The sequence below is a fragment of the Chelmon rostratus genome, chromosome 15, assembly GCF_017976325.1.
Source record: "Chelmon rostratus isolate fCheRos1 chromosome 15, fCheRos1.pri, whole genome shotgun sequence".
NCBI classification, from domain to species: Eukaryota; Metazoa; Chordata; class Actinopteri; order Chaetodontiformes; family Chaetodontidae; genus Chelmon; species Chelmon rostratus.
Genome location: NC_055672.1, coordinates 20160018 through 20172092, shown reverse-complemented (window position 1 = coordinate 20172092; position 12075 = coordinate 20160018). Strand labels below are relative to the sequence as shown.

The window sequence follows — 12075 nt, the reverse complement described above, 5'->3', positions numbered from 1 at the left end:
AATCTAGAAAAGGGTTTTCCCACCACAAATGAAATGACTGTTGTTTTATTCCCTGATGTGAAATGTGTCACACTACCATCTATTCCTCAGACACATTAAATAGAAGTGCCCGGTTCATGAAACAAGATCAGTCCCGAGCTGTAAAATACTGTATAACCTCATTCTGAAAATGCTATCAAATCACACAAATGATCAACCAACATTGCGAAGCAATTAGTGATTATGAGCGGTTATGAGAGCGCTTGAAAGCCAACACCTGCTTTGATCTGACTTACCGGGAGAGCACAGCATGGGTCTAATGTGACCGGCACAGACATTTTGCCCTGAAGGTTTAGCTTGGTGAGGTAGAACACCTTTTCCCCGAGCACCTTCTCTTTCTTCATCCGCCGCATGCTGTAAAGACGGAATCGGATGGCGTAATTGCTGATCATCTCCGACTCTACATTGCTAAAGCGGAAGGTCTCTGTGAAGATTGGGCACGGGCCTCTCTGGATTCCCGTCTTCACCCTCTGCTTCTTGGTGGGCAGCAGCACCAGGTGGACTTGCCAGGAGATGTTGCCGGTGCGTTTAAGGGCAGGAAGGTCTGTCACTGCCATAATGGTGACCGCTAGCTGCTGGTCCTCTGAGTCAAAGTCAAACACCACGTCCAGAGTGCCATATTTTGCAATCGGATCTGGTTCATAACCTTTAGGGAGCCGAGCTGCTGATCCACGGGCTGACATGTCCTAAAGAAACCAATGATACGTTCAATACGCAATAAAAACCTCAATATGCATTTCCAGTCATATCTTGCATCACAGGTATTTACCTCTGGGCTGAGGACAGCTGTACTGTCGCTGGGTACGTCCTCCTCGTAGCCCTTGTTGAGGTAACTCTCAGTCTCGTGGCCGTCGCTGCCCTCACTGGGGCATTTGCCAAAGGACAGGTGGGGACTGCCACTAGTATGGGATAGATCACACTTGGCGTCTCCCAGGTCTGACAGTGTACAGGACATCCTTGGAGAGCCATTCTCATCCTGATAAGGAGGTGGCTGAAGCTCATCCAGCGGCGGTGTTCGTCTCATCCGCTGAATGCAGTTGGCTGGTTGAAAGGGAAGGAGAGGAACGATCACAATAATAAACACATTATTATGTATCATCTGATATATGATCTTTTTTTTAGTCATGTGGAGAATGTGGAGCCAATTTTTCCTTCACACAAACACTCACAGTTCCTAGATGATGCATCATACAGACTTTTGCGATCCCTCAGAATGTAATGTCTCAAAAACTTGTTGATTGGCATACTAAAAAAAAACACCTGTTGTAGTGAGGCTCTAGCTCGCAGGCTGACATAAAAAAACAGAATGGTAAAGTCAAACATTCATAATTCTGATGTTTTATTTCAGCGTACAAATATTGATCAGGAGTCTTCTTCTTCCTAAAGGAGTCAATTTGCTGAAACATCAATCTGTATGAGTTGAAATAGATGCATCAGGTTATGAGTGTGTGGCTTTCCCCCCTCTGTTTTATTTACTGTGTTTTCAAACTGGCAGTAAAATGTAGTTGAAAGCACATTGTGCCTGAGTGCAGGCTTAGAACAGCTGGCATGGCTGTAGTCACCTCAACCACAGTGCTGCAGGCTATGCAAGACAAGTTTATCTTTACAGCAGAGTTTACACACAGGATAACTTACAGTTCTTTACATAAGACATGGACATGAAGCACTCATTACTAAAAGATTACGCAGTCATTAATGCAGATGTAGTTCCACTATATCTGATGTCATTTTATTTTCTATTCGGTTTACTGAGGCTCTAATTTAGAGTAAATGTTTAATCTGTAGTTGCACCTCATTGCTAAAGTATAATTCAGGTTTTCTTTTCTGTCATCATGTGTATCATTCATGTAATTCTTTATCAGGGGTGCACATTTTCACCCGGGAAATTAAACTAACCGTCCGTCTCAGTGAGCACAATGTGCTCCGTGGCAGGAATCTTTTGAATGAGCAACCTAAATAAAACATCAGGTATGCACCATTAAAGGACTGAACTGAATACTCCTTAATCTGCCACAGATTTCATGCCTCTCACCTCTCTAAATGATTCAGGTGCCTGGAAGGCAAAGAATGAGGCTATACTGAGAGTCTCTGTGGCACTTATAAAGAAGCCTGAATAGTGTTGTCAGCTGCATTCTCAAATCTGCCTCCCTTGTCCAATTTGGATTCACAAAAATTGAGCAGCCGATGCTAATACTCCCACAGGGACACTGGCGAAGCTTTAAAACCTGGTCTCTTGCAAAAAAAAGAGAGAAAACAAAAGATGAAGAAAATAACTTGGGAAAAAAAATCCTCTTCTTTTTCTGTCTCCTAACTTTTTGGAAAAGCCAACGCAATGATGACGTAATTCCAGCTTTCTCCCGAGTTCTTGAAACTTTCACTCTTAATAATGTCAGTGAGACACCACCTCAAAGTGGCACATAACAGTGGCAGGATGGAGGCAAAGGAGTCTTAACTAAGTGTCATGGAGGGCTTGATAAAAGGAGCAAATCCATTTTGAGCAGCTTTTTTTCCCGCTGAGCCGGGGGCGGTTGATTTGATGGAAGCTGCTGTGTAAAAGCACTACTCTTTTCTCCAGCCCGCTAATTGGGATGGTTACCATTCCTCCTCTCGTCTAACCCACCCTTCCTTCACAGAGTTTCATCCCCTCTGTACTGGCAGTCGCCTTGTTTTGCCTTCTTGTACCTCCGTGAGAGGGGAAACAGTTTGTGCTTTGAGAATCCCGACTGTGAAACTTAGGGACAAATATTTTCGGTGACAATGAGTGGAGCAGCATGACAATAAGGAGGGGGAAACAAAGCTGAGCTCTGGTCCAGTTGGCCCCTTGGAGTTTTACAAGACAGTCAAGATTTCACAAGGCAACAATTCAACATCATGACTATTAATCAGTAGCTATCAATAATGCAAGCAGTGGAGGCTCCAACCCCTTTAGGCAAAAGGCCAACATCAGTTTAGGTAGCATGCTTCTGTCTAATGAAGGCTTGTAACAACGTCTCCATGATTTATACAAAGCAATGCATAGCTGAGGTAAATTCAGAATGAGTTATAAGTTACAATACCATTAAGAAACTGAGCATAAGAATGTGAAGACATGCTGTAAAAATGGCTTTAACAAGGTGTTTAAGCAGGAACAGCAGTGCCTCCGAGCACCTGGAAAACACAAAAACCTGATGTTTGATCTCAACCGTGTGGCTCCCGTGTACATCAGCAAGCTTCATTTCTTAAAGAAACAGTTCAACCTTGGGAAATGTGTTCATTTACTTTCCGAGAGTACGATTCGATGGTTGCTATCAACCTTGTGTCTGTGCATGAAGTATGGAGCTGGAATCAGGGTGCAATTAGCTTAGTTTAGCATAAAGACTGGTAGCAGGGAGAAACAGCTAGCCTGGCTCCCTCCAAACCTCAAAATATGCCAACTAGCATAAGGCTCAATAAATAACATCAGCAACACAGGCAACAGGTTCTCCGTCCCCCCAGTACCTCTGTGCAGCCTTTCAGGCTACAGCGGGGGTTGCCAGATATGTCTGGTGGGCACAGGTTCAACCCACACGGAAACCACGTCGTGTAGGTCTTTGTGCAGGCTCACTATGTCATGGTGCACATGGCAACTTCACTATGAGGACAAAACTCTGGCTGTTGTTCCTCTATATTCACCTAAAGTGAAGGCTGATTTCTTTTGTGAGTGAAGTCAAACCACAATCTTTTCTTAAACTTAACCAAAGTGTGACCGTTTGACAGTGTTCACCACATGTTTACGATTATTTAAGAAACTGAACGATACATATTTATTTTTGCTAATTTGAGCCCTGCACATTGACAAGAGGGTTACCTTTAAAGTGCCATAAAAAGTGAGGCCAAGGGGTCCCGACCAGGCGAACCAGGAGTAAGACTGTGTTGGCAGGACCATGACTCAGTGAGCACAGAGCCAGGCCAGCTGTTTCCCTCTGCCTTCTGTCTTTCTGTCAGCTCAAACTGACCCCCTTCGCTATAGCTTTATTATCGCATACAAGCATGAGAAATACAATTTTTATTTCTCATGTCTATCTATTCCTCTAAGACATATTCACGATGCTTTCAAGTACCATGGTATCATATCTGCAGTTTCACCGTGACCAAAAGTAGTGAGATCCTGATCTGGACTGATTGTGAGGTGGAAGTGTTACAAATCCTTCTAGATGCTGTAAAGTTGAGGCAACTTTTTATGAATTTGATTGATTTGACTGAATGAATTCATAAAAAAAAGTATTGTGACGTGTTGCCATGCAACAGTGCCCCCATCAAGCGGCCGTGGCAGCATGCTAACCTCAGAGAAGAGAAAGGAAGCCGGTCCAGACAAACCTGCGATTCTTTCTTTCCTGCTGCTTCCTATTTTGGGATTTCTGCGCGGTGCCACGGGGGCACCCAGCTCTGCCTGATTCTGCAGCTTCTGCACAATCCTCCTCATGTATAATACATATGTCCTGAGGATAAAGCTCTTCATACTCACAGACAAACACAAGCAGCAGTGGGAGGCGAGAGAAAATAACACAGACGCCTCAGAACTTTTACGACAGCTTGTTTGAAATTAATGAAATGAAGTGCACTCTCTCGGCTGTATCACTGAAACTAGGTCTAAATTTCTAATAATATTTTTATGTTGTGGAGGGGAGCAGCGACCTGATGCCAGGACTGGTGTGAGATCACTGCTAATCCATGACGGCTTGCTGAGAAAAGCGCAGCCATCAAAGCCTTACCACAGGGAGGAAAATAATGGACTCCTAGTACTTTCAAAGTGAAGCCGTAGACGGACAGAGCTCTCACTGCACTTCCTCTCCTGGCTACAGACCAGATGAGTGTGTTGTGGATTTCAACAAAACTGGTTACAATAACCTGATGATCTAAAAAAAAGTTTAGAGAAACTCCAAACATATCTGAAATCCCCTCTACGTACATTATTTAGTGGAAAGAAACAACCAAAGCTCCCAACCTTGAATTTCCTATGTTACCCTTCAAACCTTTAAGGCTACTTTAATCACAAAAAACTAAAACAAGACCTTTCATTGCTAAAATGTTGTCATATAAATAAACCAAGTCAATTTCAAATTATTGCTGCCAGGCACACATGACTCAAATCCCTGCCCCTCTCTTCCTCACAAGGAACACTCACTGCACAATCTCCCTGCTACAGAAAACAAGTCAGCGGTGACTTTCTCCTAAAAACAAAACAGCTTGAATCCAGTGTGTGTGCTTCTTTGAATTCAGTGAAAAGTATTGCTGTCCAGTCATCTATCCCCACATTTTCTCAAAAGACCTTAATTTACAGCATCAACAATAAATGACCTCTTGGGTTGCTGCATGTAGCATTTTGTGTTTGGCCGGCAAACCGCCATTCATTTTTTAGTTTCAGAAGGAGGCGAGGAGAGCGGGAGCAAATATACACTCTGACCGGCTGACATGAAGCTGAGACAGCAGAGTTAGTGGGGTTTTAGTTAACGTGCATTATTGGAAACACTGAAACACAAAACACAGCACATTTCTCATCAAACATGACGCCAGGACACGTCACCATGTGTTCAGCATGAAGCTCAGGAGCTCAACAATAGGTCGCAAAATGATTAATGAAAAGTGCAAAATGCAACCAATGGCGATAGTTGAAATGCTTTGTTGATTAATTGATTAGTCGGTCAACAGAAAACGCTGAGGACGTCATACATAGTGTAACAGCAATGTGCATGAGTTTGGGGTTTAGACTGGTGGTAGAATAAAATAAGGAATCTAAGTACTTCATAATGTCCATTTTCATAATTTTCAAACATTTAAAGACAAAACAATTAATCAAATAATTGCAACGATAATTAATTAATTGACAAAGCTAATCCTTAGGTGACACCTTAGTCACAAGTAGATATTGTTTTGGGTCAAAAAAAAAAAGGTTGGGAATCACTCTTTGAAATAAAAGTCTCATTTAACTACATTATTGTTCAAAATCTAATTTTAGGATCATTTATTGTGGTAAAACTGCTGCATGTGGCACCTTTAATAGCATGATATTTGAAAGAGACATGCCATTTCATATCACTGTAGACCTACACAATAATTCCAGCAAACCACTGACTGTTGAGTGAGATTAACTGAACAGGATATTATGAATCATTTGCAGGCAACATGCAGAATAAATCCAATTTTTGCTGTGAAAACTCTGCCCTGTAAGTGGACAACAGCTAATCAGCAACGTGTGAGAGACTGCATGCTCTCAGTGCTGTCGAAGAGCCACTAGACTGTCAGCGAGGAGTCACTGATCCTTTAAGTCTCAAAATGAAGAATGACTGCGGCTGTGAGACAAAAATTCAATAAAGCTGTTGTGCTCCAGTTTCGATCAGATGATCTCCTTTAACAGGAAACTACAGAAGCAAAATGATCCTCAGGAATTTCTGTGTGTGCTACCAAAAAGCTGAAAATCTTTAGATATGACATCACAGGCCCCGTTTCCACATCTGGTACCACTGCTGAACCCAGACCAGAGGATGACAGGGACCATCTAGTGGTTGTGAGGAGACATGCAGCCTTTGCAGCACTTGCGTAACGACAACCTTGTGCAGTGCGTTGCTTCTTTACTAATGGAGTCAGAAGCATGTCATGCACTATTTATCCCTCAGCTACACATTCAAACATTGCTTTAAATAGATTGTGGCAGACACTCAGCCTTGGAACCTACTGTCTTATATAACACAAAGCTGGTTCAGACATGATTCGCCAATTTAGGACTCTGCGATAGATTAGATTGTTTTGGTCTTTGACAAACACTGTGCGACACGAACACGGCTGATTTCAGTCCGAGGATGTCAGAGCCATATCTCTGTTTTGTGTCCAAACAAAACTGCAAAGTTAGAACGTGATCTGCAGGATATCACCACCTTATAAAGAATCAAGTGTTTCTTATACAAAAACAGGAGATTGTTTTTTTTCATTATTTCATTTCATTCTAGTCTTACTAATCACTGACGAAACGCTCTTTTTCACTTGCTTATTTCCTTCCTTCCAAGAAATAGTTTGAGGAAAGTTAGACAATCAGATGGATATCACTCTCATGTGGTCACCTGGTTCTAGCTGATGAGAAAAAAACACCACCTACCACTCCACCAGCACCTTTAAATCTCACTAATTAACATGTTTTTCCTCATGTTTTTAATCCGCCCACAAACTGGAGTGTAAAAATGACGAGTTGCTGTCAGAACAGGTCTTCAGAAAGTCACTCCTCCTGGCCAAAAAAAATTATCTAGCACATAACCCCCTTTAAAAACTCATTTTATTTAGTTTTTGTTCAAATGAAACACATCAGATATAATGTGTTAATTAGTGAGCTGCAGAGGTGTTGGTAGCCCAATTTTATTACCTTTGGACCAATCCAGGCTAGCTGTTCGTGCTAAGCTAAGATAACAATCTGTTTCCTGTAGCTTTATATTTAGCGTACACACATGAGGGTGTTATTGATCATCTGGAATACTTCAGCACACAGACTCGTAAAAATACATTCATCCCCTGAGCCTCATTGATTTCAGCAGCATTCCACCCGAACACATCAATCCAATCGCACAAACAACTGTGGTATATCATGTCATGTCAAATCTGTTACACAACATAAATGATTGATTCATGTTCAGGGTGCAGATGAACTGTCTATGGTACTTTAATAATGTCAAATAAATCAACAGCACACACTTCTAGTAAAGCGTCGTGACAGATGAATAACAGACTGATCCAAATAGGTCAGTGCTGCAGTTCTCCTGCCTGCCTTCCATCCACCACGGAAAACGCCTTGTGATGGAGAGTCTGCCAGATGGGAAACGTAGATGCATCAAATGAAAAAAAAAAGAAAAAAAGAAAGAAAAAGTATGAGGCTGTGCAAATTATGCAGACAGTTGACTGTTTCACAACCCTCCCACGGAGAGTGTGCTGAACGGGAGCTTCGCTTTGATCACCTCTCTGGATTAACTGACAGTGTGTGTCAGTGTGTGTGGAGCATTTGTGTGTGTTGGATTGGAGGTGCAGAAGCGTCTGTGCATCTGACTCAAGCTTGCTGCAGCGATAAGGGGGAAATATCTGGATTTAACTATTAAACAAGTGCAACTTCTCATCGTACAGTTGAGGCATCCTTTGTGGATGTTCTTGGAAATATAAGCAAAATATCAAAGTGATTATGTATTGCAATAACCTTAAAAGACAGAGAAATGTCTCTGCCTATGAATCCTAGCTGGGAGTTTTTCTAAATCAGTCACAGATACAGAACCTACCGTCATCAGCCGAGGCTTCGCTGCTGTAGCCGTCATAGTCAGCAGTCAGAGGGCTGTACTTCTGCCGGCTCTCCCACCTGAAACCTCCTGCGTGCTTGGCGTTAGCGGCCGCCTTGGCTCCTCCCCTGAGGCCTTGGGAGCGGCTGACCGCCTCCTGATACTGACCCATCAGTTCATCCTCGCTGTCCGACGATGAGCCCTGCAGGTCGGCATCAGAGTAGGCCTTGTCTGCTCGGGGCAAAGAAAGATGGCCTGGTTACTGTAGGACAGACTGAGATGTGAAAGGTCAGGTAGACTGGCAGCCCCTGCTGGCCCCGGTCCTGCTTCACACAGGAAATCTGCTGACCTGCTTTTCATAGGCAAACGGAAAAATAAGTTCAGGCACAATCCGTCAGAGCAGTTCTCCAGGAAAGAGCTTCACCAGACTTGGTCTATGAAATTGTCACCAGAGCTAAAGTTGACAGCAAAGTGCTTAAAAAGAAGAATGAGGAGAGACATCTCTGTTCTGAAGTGACATTTTTAGGAGGTCAAAAGTTAAAATGATAAAAATCAGCTGTCTCCCAATGGACAGGAAAATCACCTCATTCTGTAATATTTATTTATGAGAAGCATGACTACCTGTATGTCGACAGTGTTGTTAAAATGTCATTTGGTGCAAGTGAGTGAAACAAGAATCTTAACATAAACGTTTACATTCTTATATTACTCACTACGTCACCGTACAGTTTAAACACCAGTCATAATAGAAAATGTAATGTGCAATAATCATTTTTATCTCTACGTATTCTATTATTGTCCCTTCATTGTGTTTTTAAATGTTCTAATTGCCTCTGTGCAATAAAGGCGCCAGACAAATAATCTGGCCTCGACCAGAGATTTGAGCCATCATGTGTTTCTTTTCTTATATCAAGCTAAATACAATGTGGTGCTCATGACATTAATTTGATGAACAAAAATTACATTTGCTTATTGTTTTGTACCAGAAATGTATGAAACCCTGTATGAAAACCCTGTTTGCTTGTAGCAGCTGTTGCTGATAGAATCATTCTGAGCAGAGAGCTGCAGATCATTCAGTCAAAACTTATGATTTAATATCCCGCATCAAATCATCAAGAGTGGCCTTCTCATGTTCTGCGTGTGCTGGATTCGCTGAGAAAATTAAAGGATGTCATGACTCATTTTGTTTTATGGTTCTTTTGTCCTCATCTGGTGATTCTGAGTAGCTTAAGAAATGTGGGTCCTGGAAACAGCAGATGGAAAGAGCATGTTGACACGATTGTCTCTGAGATATTTTACAGTGTTCGACGCCGATATTTAGAGAGCAGGGCGTGAAGTGGCCGATACATAGTGCCAATATCATGCTTTTGTTTTTTTGCATCTGATAAAATCCAACACTTTTATAATAATAACAAATGAGACACAGTTGCTGAACTTAATTTAATATTTATTTGACACTAATTGTGTTGCGTTAGAGTAAGTACAGTTATACTCCATCTGCAGTGTATTTATTTTAAAAATATGTCAACTAGACAAATGTCCACAGCTCATCAAAGAACTGAGCTTTGTAAGAAGTTTTAGTGCACTTATTAACAGCATTTATCAGCAGATGGCACCATCTCCTTGTCTCTGAGAGAGGGAAACATTGTAATGTATTGTTTATTGGAAGACAGAAGAATATTTGAATAGAAAAAATGTGCATTGCAGACATGTTTTGCCTTGTGAGTGCAGGCGTTGGCCAGTTATGTCAAAATGCTAGATGAATCAGTCTACCACTAATATTTGAACTGTTTAATGGAAATGGAAAATATTGTTTTCTCCATCATCTACTCCACCCAAATCCTACATAAAAACACGCTTTAGATGGAGAGAATCCTGCTTTGGATGAGTTTTACAGCCCAACACTGATCTTGCAAAATGGGAAAGCAGCTACTGAGACATTCAACCCCACCTACTCTTCCTTACAGCGTGATACCGCATCCAGCTGTACTTTCTGAACGACCGACCCAATGGGGCATCAGTTGTAGCTTCACATGTGTTCCAGCAAGGGGCAGCAGAGCTTTAGTGTGACTCCAGCCAGAGCTGCGCTGTAACGTTTACCCAGCAGACTGAAAAATCTCTCCAGTCTAACTGTAGAGCATAAAGAATAAAACATTGTCATTCTAAAAGGCAGCAGTTTTGACACAGAATGGACAGTAGAAAAGATTGTATTATAATTTCACACAATGAAAAGTAGTCATTGTGCGTAAATCGCCTCACCATCTCATACTGCCTCCATTTGTTTTTAACTGAGTGTTTACCAGGTGGCTTCTCAGGGTGGAGCCAACTCCCTGTGCAGGCTCCCTGGGGCCACCAACCTTTTAAACTTCTGAGGCCCAGTGGACACATGACAAGTAAACAGGCCTACATCTGTCAGCAACAGTAATCCCCTCATGGGTTGAGAAAGGCCAGTGCCAGTGGAAAATGTCCCCATGCAGAGGTCAGGCCTCACACTGCAGTCAGTGGCATGGGCCCATAATTTTACAGAGTGGCTGGGCGACACAAATGGCTTTCCTAGGACTTGGGTGGAGCCCAGGGATCAATATCTGAACAATGAGAAGGGAATCGTGTGGGAATAAGGGTCCCATAGTTATAGTTGTATAGTTCCAGATCTGTCTCCTCAGCTGAAAGTCCTACATAAATGCATAAATCCTTTCATTTACGCATTGTTTAAATTTTGGTGGCATTTTTCATTTAAGTGCATGTGCTTTTGATAAAATGTGAACATAGTAAATTATCAGTGCTGCCCTCAGTAGTCACATGATTGGGGAACATATCTCGCCTAAACTCAAAAACGTAAAACAGTGGACTGAGATATATGCATGACCACAGACACAATGTTCACGATTGGGTCCAGCAGCATTGGTTGAAACCCGTCCAAACTCTACTAAATGTATGAAAAATGCATTTTTCTGGGGCATTAGATGTACTTTTACGTTGTAAAAAAAGCATCCAAGATTTGTAGAAGTAATCATGGTGAAATGTGCCTCGAAGCCTTGAGCACTGAAGCACAGATACGTAAACGCAGACCCACCTTGCAGCTCTGTTTTTTTCCTGAAGTCATCAAGGCACTGAAGGCTCCCTGGGTTCTCTAGTGCCAGCTTGTTGTTGAGGTACCAGAAGAGGAGGGTCATGAGGATGATGAAGAGGCCGATGGCTGTCAGAAACCCCAGCACCTCTGGAGAAACTGAGACACAGAAACTCAAGTTAAAGTCGCTGCTGTCTGGCATTTTTTATTTTAACACACAAAATCATTTTGGTAAACAAATGAGACTCTGGTCAAGACGATTAGCCTCTAATGCTAATGGTATTGCTACTGAATTTGTTTGTCACAATGAAAATACATTGCTAATACACTCCACTGCTTCCAGTGACAAAGAGGATGTGCCCCTATCTCTGTTGCTAATTAAAGCAAGCAAGTTTGACATTTTGAGAAAACTGTTTATGCACTTCTCACTTCGCTGAGAGTTAGATAAGAGGCTCGATACGACTCTCATGTCTATAAACAACTCCCTTTTGGCCATGAAACAAACCATCATATTCCTGCCAGTGCAGCAGGAAACAGAGCGTCAGTTTTAATGCTGGCAAAATTCATATTTTTATTGCAATACACAAATGCACCTTTGAGAGTGACTCTGAGAGCAGTCTAAGTGCATTGGTTTGGTTTTCCTGAGGTGACACATTAATAAAAATTCATATCACCCACTTTCTAAACATCACTTCAAGACAGATG

At 42.1% G+C, this 12075-nt stretch overlaps 1 protein-coding gene across 1 annotated transcript in view; it reads right to left on the bottom strand.

Annotated features, from left to right (window-relative positions):
* LOC121618700 (synaptotagmin-14-like) overlaps positions 1–12075 on the bottom strand; it is a 35392-nt gene that overhangs the window by 4623 nt on the left and 18694 nt on the right. The window contains 4 exon segments of the mRNA XM_041954255.1: positions 276–725; positions 809–1080; positions 8307–8534; positions 11377–11529. Coding sequence (XP_041810189.1) covers positions 276–725; positions 809–1080; positions 8307–8534; positions 11377–11529 — 1103 coding nt within the window.